This window comes from Corythoichthys intestinalis, chromosome 8, assembly GCF_030265065.1.
Source record: "Corythoichthys intestinalis isolate RoL2023-P3 chromosome 8, ASM3026506v1, whole genome shotgun sequence".
Classification (NCBI taxonomy): domain Eukaryota; kingdom Metazoa; phylum Chordata; class Actinopteri; order Syngnathiformes; family Syngnathidae; genus Corythoichthys; species Corythoichthys intestinalis.
The window spans coordinates 34,437,044-34,452,173 of record NC_080402.1 but is presented as its reverse complement, the minus strand read 5'-3'; the positions used below and the strand labels follow the sequence as shown (position 1 = coordinate 34,452,173).

At 37.5% G+C, this 15,130-nt stretch overlaps 1 protein-coding gene across 4 annotated transcripts in view; it reads left to right on the top strand.

Moving 5' to 3' along the window:
- sdk1b (sidekick cell adhesion molecule 1b) overlaps positions 1-15,130 on the top strand; it is a 620,017-nt gene that overhangs the window by 447,436 nt on the left and 157,451 nt on the right. For all 4 annotated transcript variants that reach the window (XM_057843728.1, XM_057843727.1, XM_057843730.1 and 1 more), the window contains one exon: positions 6,907-7,047. In XM_057843728.1, the coding sequence (XP_057699711.1) occupies positions 6,907-7,047 (141 nt within the window). The remainder of the gene's footprint in view (positions 1-6,906; positions 7,048-15,130) is intronic.

Below are 15,130 nucleotides of genomic sequence, written 5' to 3'. Positions count from 1 at the left end.
CTGATTATGCCCCAAAAGAGTATTCTAGCTACTTTACTGATTACTTCATTATCAAAGTAACTAAATTACTTTAAAAGTAATCTGTCAGTTACTTTTTACCCATTTTTTCCCCTTTGCCGCCTCAACATAAGAATGACAACAGAAAAATGTCATCACATGTAATTGACTTTCCGATGATTGAATTTAAAGGGGAATATCAGAATTTCGTGCTAGCTTAGCCACTCCGGAGCCCTGAAACTAACAAATATCTGACAAACTGTTTGGAATTTATTGAAATCAACTCCACCGACCAATTAAACCCCTCTAAGATTAAGCCTAATGTCAAAACTTGTGAATTTCGGGTTATGGTTAACAGCATATCAGTGCCAATGTAAAACAATGCAAACTGACTGCACAAAATTGCAAAGGTGGTGGCGGGCGCGGATGCGCGTCCACAACCTGGAAGTACTCCTCTCAACACACACGCAGTCAATTTGGCCACAAAACGTGGCGGCAACTAAGCACTTTACACTCAATCGGACTAACAACACATCCCACAGATGCTAAACGAACACATCACCTCATGGCATAAATGTGCAACACGCATATGATGTAAACCAGGGGTGGGCAAACTATTCCACAAAGGGACGCAGTGGGTGCGGGTTTTTGTTCATACTCATCATGAGGACAACTTTTCACCAATCTGGTTTCTTACAAGTGCAATCAGTTGATTGCAGTCAGGTGCTTCTTGTTTCCACTGAAACCTCATTGGTTAAACTGTCTGTGCTGAATCAGTTGGAACAAAGACCAGGACCCACTGCGGCTCTCGAGGACCGGTTTGCCCACCCCTGATGTAAACAAAGCTTGCCAACTTGGAGCGATGACTGCCCGTCGTTGCTACGGCAAAGCTACGAAACGGCCGCGCATGTAGGAAGTCCAACCTTTTGCTGATACCCTCCAGAATGAAGGAAAAATACTCACCTTCATTCATGGATATCCACAGATCAACATTCCCTCGCAACATGTCAACACTCGGCACCAATGTCCACCCGCCTGGCCCACGCCTTCAGTCCCACAACACATGTGACACGAGGCCAAAACAGGAAATAGCTAAGAGGTTGTCATGGAAACACGTACCGGGAACCTTTTAGCATTTTCTATTCAAAATGCTCTTCGTACATGACTATAATAATCTTCATTTTACATACATTATGAGGCAATGAAAAAATAGTAACGCAGAGACACGAAGGAAACTAACTTTAATCAGATTACTGGTGTAGAAAAATGAACGCGTTAGATTACTTGTTACTGAAAAAAAGTAATCAGATTACAGTAACGCGTTACTAACTAACGTGTTACTGACAACACTGTTCATAACAATGCGTGACAAATAATTGTCAATCATTCCTCCATCCTTCACATGTTTTCTTCAATAGGGAGCACTGCATGAGTTTGTAAATAAATGGAAGCAAAAAGCACCTGTCTAATATTTAGATCTAAACCCACTGCCGAGGTATCCATAATTACTCTAAATTTAAACATTGGTCTCATGTCCTTTCTGTGGACAATGGAAACCCAGCTATCCTTGTTTTACTAGACCTCACAGCGGTGTTTGATACACACAGTCCTTGTATCTTGTTTAGAACACTTTATAGGTATCCCGGAACATCGGACCTTCTTGGTAATGATTGGGGAATTTTCCTCCTCACAAACTTCTCTGTCTTGCGGGGTGCCACAAGGCTCTATTTTAGGGCCTGTTCTCTTTGCACTTTATCTCCTACCTTTAGGATCAATTATAAAAAAAAACATAATATTTCTTTTCATTTTTATGCTGATGACCTGCAGCTGTAGCTGCCCCTGAGATCCAACAAACAAACTGCTCTCACTAAATTAATGGAGTGCATATCCGATGTGAAACAGTGACTAGCACAAAACTTTTTACATCTTAACGAAAGCAAAACTGAATATATTACTGTTCGCAACCCTTGTATGTTGAATGCCTTAAGCCCAACTTTGGCGCTCTGGCTCCCTTTTTTAAGACACATATTAAAAATCTTGGAGTGATATTTGATAGCAGGCTCAACTTTGAAATACAGATTATTTCTGTTGTAAGAGCAAGTTTTTTCCCAGCTCCGTCTCTTGGCCAAAGTGAAGGCTTTTCTTAGTCGCCATGACCTTGAAAAAGCAATTCACGCTTTTATAAGCTCAAGGCTGGACTACTGCAACGCACTTTATGTTGGTCTTCCCAAGACCTCAATTTCTCGTCTCCAGCTTGTTCAAAATGCTGCTGCTCGATTTTTAACAGATACACCTAGACGTGAACATATTACCCCCGTGCTACCATCGCTCCACTGGCTTCCAGTCCATTTTAGAATTGATTTCAAACTTTTACTGTTTGTTTTTAATTCTATTAATGGCCAGGCTCCTTCTTACTCATCGGAAATTTTAACCATCCGTAATTCTGGCACGTTCCGAGGTCCAAAGTCAAACAGTGGGGAGACCGATCTTTTGCGGTTGCATTCCCCAGGTTGTGGAATAGTATTCCCCCTGAAATCCGCACCACTACAAATTTAGGCCTTTTTAATTCTCGGTTAAAGACACACCTTTTTAGACTCGCCTTTCCCCCAGATTAGTGTAGCCTGGTTTTATTTCTTAAGGGTTTTTAATGTTTTCAGTAGAGTTGTTCCGATCATGTTTTTTTGCTCCCGATCCGATCCCGATCGTTTTAGTTTGAGTATCTGCTGATCCCGATATTTCCCGATCCGATTGCTTTTTTTTGCTCCCGATTCAATTCCAATCATTCCCGATAATTTTTCCCGATCATATACATTTTGGCAATGCATTAAGAAAAAAATGAATAAAACTCAGACAAATATATACATTCAGCATACAGTCCATAAGTACTGTATTTGTTTATTATGACAATAAATCCTCAAGATGGCATTTACAATATTAACATTCTTTCTGTGAGAGGGATCCACGGATAGAAAGACTTGTGACTTTGTATATTATGACTAAATATTGCCATCTAGTGTATTTGTTGAGCTTTCAGTAAATGATACTGTGGCCATCCCAAATGCATGATGGGAACCATGACTGTGCGTAGGGCTACCATATATGATATATCTTCCCTGCTTTGGGAAATAATATAAGGTGTTAAGACAAAGATCAATTGCCACCTTGCTTCCACACATTGCTTCCCATGATATTTCTAATCATAGGGAGAGGGATTGCAAGGCTTTAGCCAATTACAAAAAGTCTCCAAAGGCTGCCTCCAAAGGCTGCGCTGCCTTTTATCTCTCTATAGAGGTAAAACGGCGTAATTACAGATTGAGCGCGACAATGAGTGAGAGGGTCGTGCAGCGCATGCATTAATTGCGTTAATTATTTTAATGTGACACTTTTTTTTTTTAAATACTTGCCGCCGATATCGAGATCAATTTGATAACCCTACCTTAAGCCTAAACTAAAGACTCTGGATGAGTGTAACATATTATGTCTGTAACGTTAAATACAATTAGAAAACGATTTAATTAAAAAAAAAATATTTATATATATTAAAAAAAGGCATGGCCAATATTTTTTTGCCGATTCCGATACTTTGGAAATGACGTGATCAGACCCGATCGATCGGCATTTCTAGTTTTCAGATTTTATCTGTTTTATTGTTTTATTTGCAGTCTGACTTTTATCGTGATGCGTTGTTTTGTTTCTTTTCTTTTTTTTTCTTAATGTCATTGTATAATACTTTCCTGCCTTTTATTTACTATGAGCCATGTTTTTTTATTGTAAAGCACTTTGGGGACCTTTCCGGGTTTGTAAAGGGCTATAAAAATAAATTTGATTTGATTTGATTCATGTATGACGTAGGACGTTTGTCGCAGCCAGTGACGTTTCCACAGTTAAATCTTCAGTTATCAGTGTCCTAATAATAGAGCTACAAACACAGAACCCACACATCTTAACTTTGAATGAAGGTTTTAAGAACCTTTGTTTTCAATACCCAAAATGTGTGTGCAAGTGTGGATGACAGGCCAAACCGTAGAAAAAGTTCTTCTTTTTGCCAAATACTCTTCTACATGTAGACATGGCCTTAGTTTTACTTCTGTAGTTTACATATTTGTTTCCCAATGTATGTGTGGATTTTCTCAAGGTACTTCCTCCCACACTCCACAGAGCACAGTGTTTTTTTTCTTTCTTTATGTTAGGTTCATTTGAAGATATTCTATACAATAGATTCAAACCCTATGTAGAGTTGGCATGCTTTCTCTAGTACTTGTGTTTCCTTCCACGTTCTTGAAAAAAAAAAAAGCATCTTAGATTAATTAATAGCAATTTACATTTCCATATATGTGAATGTGAATACGTGCTTATATAGTTATGCTCTGCAATTAAGTGGCTTTAAAACATGTAGTATTAGTCAAGGTTTTATGATGGTAAACCTATTATTTTGGCTGCCATTACATTCTGTTGTTTGTCAAAATCAAAAAGAGGCTGACGAGAAGCCAAGAATGTATTGTGTAGGGCCGCTGAGAGTCCACGTTATTTTGATGGTAATGCTGGTCTGCAGTGTGATTGCTTTTGGCTGGTGGTTGTTGAAGGAAAAATTAAGTGTAGAAGAATGAACGCAACCAAAATGGGAAATGGCGAGAAAGTCCATCGTTTTCATCATAATTTGCGGCAGCTGTAAACAAAATGCTCTTTTATTGTCTCCCGCCCAACCCATGGAAACACACAAAGAATTCTACAGTTGGCGGTTGTGAAGCGCATGTGTTAGTGCCAACAGTCCCAGGAGATGATGGCTAAAGCGCTTCCATCATCATTGGCTGAAGCTATAGCACTGATTGTTTGAAATAAATGAACAGTACCGCAAGAGAAAGAAAACAAATGAATTGCATGACACAGCGTGTCTGTGACAGTAGAATGAGGAATGGGAGAAATGAGTTCAGAATTGCAAAATTATACACGATTGCTGCTTAAGCTGTTAAACAATTTATTCTAATGAATTGCAGCATTCTCACACATCCCCATGAACAAACGTCATTTGTAGACAGCTAACTTTAAGAGACAGGGTGCATCTAATAGTGGGGCCCTGGCACCTAAAGATAAACAACCATTGATACCTAATACACCTATTGATGATTTTGAGTTTTTAATTAACTACTATAACATGCATGTTGTTGGACTGCAGAGGGACAGTATAGTATAATAAAGTGATCCCTCGAGTATGAGCAACCCAACTTAAGAGTTTTTGGAGATACAAGCTGTTTTTTCAGGTTTTTTATTCTTTATTTATTTATTGCCTTAAGAGAGTAAACTTGAGATGAAAGCACTGTAACGTGGAAGTGAACTCAGTTCAACTCAATTCATAATAAGCAACACTTTAGAAGGTACTTGCCATTTCTGTAATAAGAAGGTTCAAGATATATAATGCCACTTCCAGTTCAAGTTTACAAACAAGCAGTCAAACTAAACTTTTAAAAACAGAAGTTTACATTATTTTTTTTAAAAACAATTAATGTTATTTTAAGCCAGTGTTGTTTTTGGCAGCCATTTTAATTTCCGTGTTAGTCTTAGTCTTTTGGAAGAAAATATTTATTCGTCATATTTTAGTCATTTCAAAATGTGTTCGTCTTTGTCGAGTTTTAGTCAACGAACACTCAGACAAATTTCGTCTAGTTTTAGTGGACAATTCTCAAAATGTTTTCGTCTATGAACTTCAAAAGTCTTAGTCCATGAATAAATCAATAAATAAAAGGTTTCCAAAAATTTCAAATGAACATGACAGACGAGCATGTAACTGTAAAGTCTACAAGTACATCAAAATTTTCATGATGATAATACACACTCAGCAGGAAAACAGCACATTATTTGCAATTAATTAACTCACCTGGATGTCTCAAACTGTATGTAAAATGTTTTCTAAGAGTTTAATAAGACGCCGAGTCACTGCACTAAATGCTAACGTGAACGCTATGCTAACGTGAATGCTAAGCTAACGCTACCATTTAGTTTAGTGTGTGATGATCACTCAGCACAGACCTTTAAAGGCTAAAGCAACATGGCATAGCCAAGATAAGAAAAAAAAAATACCAAGCAGCACCTGACATGTTTCACCAAAGGAGTCTGGAATGGGCACACGCTTAAGCCTGTGTGTGGGCCGGGGGGCGTGCAGCACGTCACATGAGTGACACGATCAAACACTGCTAAATGTGTTCTAACTACACATCCAATAAGAAAATATCACACATTGTGAAGTTATAACGGAAACTATGGCGAATTTTCATCTCGTTCTCGTGTCGTCAGACAACAACTGGCATCCATCTCGTTATGTTTTAGACTCCCAAGACACGTTTTCAGCGCGTCATTGTCATGAAAAAAATTGTTCGTTGACGAAATATTTTCATTATCGTCATCGTTAACTGTTTTTAGCCTAACCCATTAGATTCATGTGGTATCAATAGGTACAGTTTCAATGAATATTTGAGCTCAATGAGACATAGACATAAAGTAAAACAATACTCAGTTATATATTCTGCTTTTTTTTTTTTTTTTTTTTTTAAATAATTACTAATATTACAGCATCTTACTTAGTCACTTACAGTCTATTATTCTGTTTGTGTCTGCATGAATCTAGAGCTTTATACTGCCTCCTAGTAGCCTAGGCGGGTGCACTAGAATGAGCAGCACAATGATATTATTATATTATATTATTTATAATTGGTGTGAAAAATGACAATCCCCTTCGATTCACTGGGCAGATAATTTGAATAAAAGATCATTTGAGATATGATTGTTTGAGGTATGTGCAAGTTTACTATGCAATTCAAGTGACTATAAACAAATTTATGACTTCTTTTAAAACATTGATTTTGAATACGGAAATGTCTGTTATTAATCATTCTGTCTGTTTTCATGATCATTCAGGTTGATGCTGAGAGAGGAGGCTCCGAGTGCACCCCCAAAAAACATTGTGGCCAGCGGGCGGACGAACCAGTCTATTATGGTCCAGTGGCAGCCTCCTCCAGAACCGCAGCTTAATGGCGTACTCAGAGGATACATGCTCAGGTATTTATACCGTTGCAGAAACATTTTAAGTAAATAAATCAAGCAGCTCTGACATCTTCTTCATATGGTTGGCACCTTTGCCTCACCATTCTTGGGTTCTCAGTTCAGATCTAGTTCACGTGTCATTCCCAGCCTACTTTGGTTTTCTCGATAGTGTCTGGTGTTCTCCAACATTCCATAAAATGTGTGTTTTGTTCATTAAATGTTATCCATATGTGTGAGTTTGCGTGTGAGCGGTTGTCTATGTGAACTTTTTTTTTTTTTTGTTCTTAACAAAGTCAGCCGGGTTAAGCTACAGCTCACCTACGACAGTAATGAGGACAAACTCTAGAAAATGATAAATGGATGGACAGTACAATTGGGCAATGGCTTTGAATAGCCATTGTCCTTTGTATGGCACCTTATTCTCCTTGCTGAAATAGAGTGCACTGGTCTTAAAGAATACAGTAGGGATAAATATAAGCATTCTCTATATTGCACCTGAAAAACAGTAGCCAGCCCATGTAAAAGTTAACTAGTGCCCTCGTTTTGAACCCCACAATATCTGTATGGGTAGCTGTCTTCCGCAATGCAATATTTTGTGGCTTTACAGTATACATTTTTAAAAACTAATCTGAGTTTATGGAAGGCAACGACTGTACATCACAAGTGGAGTGTAGCACATTAGTTGCTGTAAAAATGTGTCTCTAGACCCACAAATGTATTATTCATGCTCACAATCTTGCAATATACTTGTGTTTAACTTAAAAATACAGCGTTACAAGGGGCAAATTAGTTATATATATATATATATATATATATATATATATATATATATATATATATATATATATATACGTGTGTGTGTGTGTATGTATTATTGCTGCCTTATTTTCTCATTTACGGCCAAGACTGCATTGCTCAATGAACAACAACAGTACAGTAACATGTATTCACAATCTGCATAATGAACATCCCGTGTTGGTCAAGTGTACGGCTATGCATTAAATCAAATGTATATGCCATACATAATTAAACACTATAACATACTCTGACCCTATGATTTTGTTATTTCACATGAATGTACTGCACACTCTGTTACACCCTATATGCTAAATGTAATAATATTACCATTACATCAAAGCGATATTAAAGTTTTTTTTTTGTTTTTTTTCTTTAATGAATGTTTGTTTGTGTTTCATTTCAATGTTCTTAATTATTTAAAGGGATCCATGGATAGAAAAACTTGTAGTTCTTAAAAGATAAACGTTACTATGAGTTAAATAATAATATGATAATAATATGATATTAAAACCCCTCTTGATGTTTTTGTTTTTAAACAATTTGTAAAATTAGTTTAACTAGTAGGTCGCCATTGTTGTTGACATAGCAGGGCGGTGACGTCACTGGGTCACTCTACCGGGCTTTCAGAGTATGAGTAATATATTTTAGTTGCATACATACAGCATCAAGAAAATACTTAAAAGTAGTAATATCAAATAAGGGTGGTTTAAATACACTACGTGACTAATGTGGTCAACAGATCAACAATCTGCTTTAAAGCTACCACAAGAAAACAAAATGCTTAAAAGCTATCAGAGGGAAACACATTCAAAAAGTATTTTGAGGCAATGAAAAGGTAATAAAAGACTCAATAAAAACACAAATAGTAAGTACTCGCCGCTTTTAACCAATGTGCGTATATGTTGGACGTCTCACCGTGCAGAAGGAATTCCAGAACACCGGTAGTGTTCGTTTAGTGACAGTGACAAACTACGTCATCACCCCGGGCGTCCATTGCATGCATAAAACATGGCGCCCTATGTAGGTCAAAACATGTACTAAGTGTTATCGATTTTTAAATCAATGGCAATATTTTATGTGTTTCTAATAACATATTTTGGTAAAAGAGAACAATTGTGGCTTTTTAGAGCCTACAAGTTTAAGTCTGAGGTTCCCTTTAAGGCCGTTAATTGGGGTATTTCTGGTTTCCACATGTAAAAACAGCTACATGGAGATGTAGAAGCTCATCCCATGGTATTCAGGGTTGTGTGTGATAGTGGGATCTACTACTGCTTGAGGAGGAAAATGAAAACAAGTTCAAATTGAACTACAACTGATCGGCCCAAACCCTAAATCTCTCGTCAGCCTAGAGACATGAAAAACACAACCAAAGAGCGTGCACGACCTCTACGGGCTAACTGCAAACCTACAGGCCAAAATAAGACTTAATTAATTAAGTAATGCAAATAGTCAGCCCTGAGACAGAAAAAAATAAAATCAAGCTCCGAGGATCGATGGGTATATATTCCTGGAATATACAAATTTTAATTTCATTTTCATCCATCCATATATGACGAAAGGAGTTGATTCTGCAATTAATTATTAAATTAATGTAATTAATTAGCCTAGAGACAAAAACAAAACACATCTAAAATAAGGATTGATGCATTTACATCCCTAGACTATACTTATTGAATTTCATTGTGACCCTTCTACAAATAATTTTTGTTAGTGACCAAAATGAAGAAGAACAAAGTGAGCGAGAACTCGAGACCTCCCTTCGGGTTGTCTAACAAGAACTTGAGACCTTCTTTCAGGTGGTTTAAAAAATTGATTCTGCACGTGCATTATGATTCATTAAACCTGAGAGCAATAGCGATGTCTAATATTGCTTCTACCAAAATAGCTGATCTGAAAAGCAAATGCAAACCAGCACCTAACGAGATGCAGCTGGGTTAACTTTTCTGCTTGTATAAAAAGCTTGAAATTACCAAAACAAAAATTATCTGAACAGATCATTTATTGGGCATTGCCATTTTAGAGTTTCTTAATGACCTATGGTCGCAAGTAACAAAAAGGACTTATCCCATGTTACCGATAAGGTGAAACTCATTTTACCTCTATATTTCCCTGCGTATTGACAATTTCAGTGCAATGTGGCAATTGGTGCTGCAGTTGTTTTTTTTTCCAGGTGGACTGTCCTAAATTTTAAACTCAATAATATGTCAAGTGGACATAGACACATTATTTTTTTAATTTTATTTTACGCAATCATTTGCAGTCTTTTCCTAACATTTTCGATTACATTCCTTCAAACTTAAGCTTGTGCTTTCTATGCAATCCCAAATCATTTGTGATGGTGAAAACCACTAACGCTATTTTTGTTTAACCCCACCACACTCCTTCTGGAATAGCCTCAACCTCATGAGGAAAAGCACTATGATAAAGAAATATATAGATTGATGTGTACATGTATGTGTCTTACTGTTTGCAATCAAACTAACCTCAGCTTCCTCCTGTACATTTGCATTAAATCACAGCTCATGCTTTTAATATGTTCTTATTGTGTAATCTGCTCCCACTCCATTAAAATAACAAACTGTGCCTGTTCAGTTGGGGTAGGGGTAGTCATGCCTGTGCCTCGCCTCAATTATCCTTTCATCATATTGTACCAGTTTGTCATTTTCTGACTCACCACCTCCTCTTCTTTGTTCACTTTTCTCTTCTGCTCTGTTCACCCCCTGCTCTGCCCCCCATCCGGGTGTTGCACTGTGTACCTCCCCTATATTATAGAAAAACATCCAGCTTTCAGTGGCGCTCCCACTGGATGGTTCTCGGTTGATGCGTCAAGTGTGCTACTCTGATGAGACACTGCACATCCACTGAAGCGCTGAATCAGCTGCTCAAAAAATCTTGTTACATTTTTGACGTTGGATGAAGATGCTGATGTGGATTAGCGATTCATTCTGCTCTAACAGCTGGATGTTAACTAAGTGTTAGCATGCACTGCATGACTTGTTGCCATAAGAATTTGGGGGGGATCTTTCTCTGCAAAAACAAAACATGAGTCTCAGGATGTTGAGACCTAATGTTATGTCTGCTGAGATTTTTATGTGTTGTTTTTTTTTTTTTAATCACATTTTGAAATTCAATGATCCCTTGTTTTCAGCGGTTAATGATGACCAGAACCCGCCGCGATAAACCACGAAGTAGTGTCCCCCCCCCAAAAAAAGAAAAAAATATGTATATTGTGTTTAATGTATTTATTCTGATTTAGCATTGGAAAGAGATGTATATATAAGACATGTTTTTTCAATTTCTTTCCCCGAAGTATAATTTAAAAAAACTTGTATGTATATATATATATATTTTTTTTTTAATATACATATATATATATACAGTGCCTTGCAAAAGTATTCGCCCCCCTTGAATCTTGCAACCTTTCGCCACATTTCAGGCTTCAAACATAAAGATATGAAATTTAATTTTTATGTCAAGAATCAACAACAAGTGGGACACAGTCGTGAAGTGGAACAACATTTATTGGATAATTTAAACTTTTTTTAACAAATAAAAAACTGAAAAGCGGGGCATGCAATATTATTCGGCCCCTTTACTTTCAGTGCAGCAAACTCACTCCAGAAGTTCAGTGAGGATCTCTGAATGATCCAATGTTGTCCTAAATGACCGATGATGATAAATAGAATCCACCTGTGTGTAATCAAGTCTCCGTATAAATGCACCTGCTCTGTGATAGTCTCAGGGTTCTCTTTAAAGTGCAGAGAGCATTATGAAAACCAAGGAACACACCAGGCAGGTCCGAGATACTGTTGTGGAGAAGTTTAAAGCCGGATTTGGATACAAAAAGATTTCCCAAGCTTTAAACATCTCAAGGAGCACTGTGCAAGCCATCATATTGAAATGGAAGGAGCATCAGACCACTGCAAATCTACCAAGACCCGGCCGTCCTTCCAAACTTTCTTCTCAAACAAGGAGAAAACTGATCAGAGATGCAGCCAAGAGGCCCATGATCACTCTGGATGAACTGCAGAGATCTACAGCTGAGGTGGGAGAGTCTGTCCATAGGACAACAATCAGTCGTACACTGCACCAATCTGGCCTTTATGGAAGAGTGGCAAGAAGAAAGCCATTTCTCAAAGATATCCATAAAAAGTCACGTTTAAAGTTTGCCACAAGCCACCTGGGAGGCATACCAAACATGTGGAAGAAGGTGCTCTGGTCAGATGAAACCAAAATTGAACTTTTTGGCCACAATGCAAAACGATATGTTTGGCGTAAAAGCAACACAGCTCATCACCCTGAACACACCATCCCCACTGTCAAACATGGTGGTGGCAGCATCATGGTTTGGGCCTGCTTTTCTTCAGCAGGGACAGGGAAGATGGTTAAAATTGACGGGAAGATGGATGCAGCCAAATACAGGAACATTCTGGAAGAAAACCTGTTGGTATCTGCACAAGACCTGAGACTGGGATGGAGATTTATCTTCCAACAGGACAATGATCCAAAACATAAAGCCAAATCTACAATGGAATGGTTCAAAAATAAACATATCCAGGTGTTAGAATGGCCAAGTCAAAGTCCAGACCTGAATCCAATCGAGAATCTGTGGAAAGAGCTGAAGACTGTAGTGGTGTCAACAATAATCGATGCGGCGATGCATCCCGATGCGGGGCATGGACGATTCGATTCGATGCGGGCAACAAGCCGAATCGATTCAGCGCATTTTAAAATATATAAGTACGTTCAAAAATCTTCCCTGCGCAATTCCGGTGATGCAATGGATTTGGTTTCCCCATTTGTATTATTATTGTCATGTTTCATTTTTTACACACTGCATAACTCTGGTCAAGTTTGCCACCAACCTCATAGAAGCCAAAATGTCTCCAGATGTCAGCTTCCAATGTCTTAGGTGCATCAAGAATCTTTCTTGCACCCTCTTTCTCCGCTTCAGCCATTGTTATGTTATGTCCTATCTCTTAGAGGTTAGATCTTGTGCCCGAGTTCGGGTTCGGGCCCAAAATGTTAAGCATTCACGTTCGGGTCGGGACGGGTCGGGTCGGGCCGCCCTGCGCTGGACTAATAAAAAAAAATGGGATAAAACCAAGAGCAGGCTCTCTGTATTGTGCATTTGCTTGTGCACTCACATGAAGCAGTGGCGCTGCCCGCTTTTTCTTCTTCTCCTCCGCTGTGGCGCTTGCGATTCGTTACGAAAGACACTTTTATTTATGCACACAAAGGCAACACAAATGTGGTCCTTTTAAATCCTCTCCTCTGCGTGTCTGCAAACTCGTTTTTTTTTTTTTTTTTTTATATTAAACTTTCCCAATGTTATTTCGTTGTGAAAATGATTTTATAATGATCACAAAAATATGTAGACTATTTAAACATTAAGAAAACTTGCGTTTTTTTCTGCCAACTGAGAATTCGTTACGAAAGACTTTTATTTATGCACACAAAGGCAACACAAATGTGATCCTTTTGAATCCTCTCCTCTGTGTGTCTGCAAACTCGTTTTTTTGTTTTTTATATTAAACTTTCCCAACGTTATTTCGTTGTGAAAATGATTTTATAATTATCACAAAAATATGTAGACTATTTAAACATTAAGAAAACTTGCGTTTTTTTCCTGCCAACTGAGAATTCGTTACGAAAGACACTTTTTTATGCACACAAAGGCAACACAAATGTGATCCTTTTGAATCCTCTCCTCTGTGTGTTTGCAAAATCGGATTTTTTTTTTTAATATTAAACTTTCCCAGCGTTATTTCGTTAACGCGTTGCTTCTATAATGATCACAAAAATATGTAGACTATTTAAACATTAAGAAACATGCGTTTTTTCTGCCATCTCGGAGAAATGAAAATAAATTGCTGCTGCTGCGTTTTTTTTTTTTTTCGCGTCACTCCAAGCCGGGTCGGGCTTCAGTACCAGCGGGCCGTGTCGGGTCGGGCTGGATTTTTTAGGCCCCATCTAACCTCTACTATCTCTCTGCTCTCTCAATTGCAAAAAAATGATATTTCCTCATGTTGAAACAGATTGTTATGGCTGCTAAAATGCTGCTGCACTTCATTTTAATTCATTATTTTTTATTATTTATTTATTATTTATTATTGTTTATGTCTGACCGCTTGTGTTGGCTCATGATTCACGAAAAATATGCTTTGCTTTAGAATTTTAATGCATCCCAGGCTTTAAGGCATCGCAATGCTTTGCCGAATCGAACCGAATCGAATCGTGACCCTCTTAATCGAATCGAATCGAATTGAATCGAATCGTGGCCCTCCGAATCGTAATCGAATTGAATCGTGATGGCAGTACCGATGCACACCTCTAGAAGACTGCTGTTCACAAACACTCTCCATCCAACCTCACTGAGCTCGAGCTGTTTTGCAAGGAAGAATGGGCAAGAATGTCAGTCTCTCCATGTGCAAAACTGATAGAAACATACCCCAAGCGACTTGCAGCTGTTATTGGAGCAAAAGGTGGCGCTACAAAGTATTAACGCAAGGGGGCCGAATAATATTGCACGCCCCACTTTTCAGTTTTTTATTTGTTAAAAAAGTTTAAATTATCCAATAAATTTTGTTCCACTTCACGATTGTGTCCCACTTGTTGTTGATTCTTGACAAAAAATTAAAATTTTATATCTTTATGTTTGAAGCCTGAAATGTGGCGAAAGGTTGCAAGGTTCAAGGGGGCCGAATACTTTTGCAAGGCACTGTATATATATATTAGGGCTGTCATACGATTAAAATTTTTAATCGAGTTAATCACAGCTTAAAAATTAATTAATCGTAATTAATCGCAATTCAAACCATCTCTAAAATATGCCATATATTTCTGTAAATTAAATTATTGTTGGAATGGAAAGATAAGACATAAGACGGATATATACTGTACATACAACATACTGTACATAAGTACTGTATTTGTGTATTATTACAATAAATCCACAAATGGCATTATTAACATTCTTTCTGTTAAAGTGATCCACGGATAGAAAGACTTGTAGTTCTTAAAAGATAAGTGTTATAGTTACAAGTTATAGTAATTTTATATTAAAACCCCTCTTCATGTTTTCGTTTTAATAAAATTTGTAAAATTTTCAATCAAAAAGTAGAGTTAATATAATAAGAATAAAAATAACAATAATAAGAATAGAGTGACAAAAGTCTGAGTAAGTTTTACGTGTATTTTGAATAGCTATTTTGATATGAAATGCCGTTCATTTTGCATTGTTGTTTAACTGTGTGAGAATAGGGCCTCATTACTATAGACTGAAGTGCTTTTCTTTTTG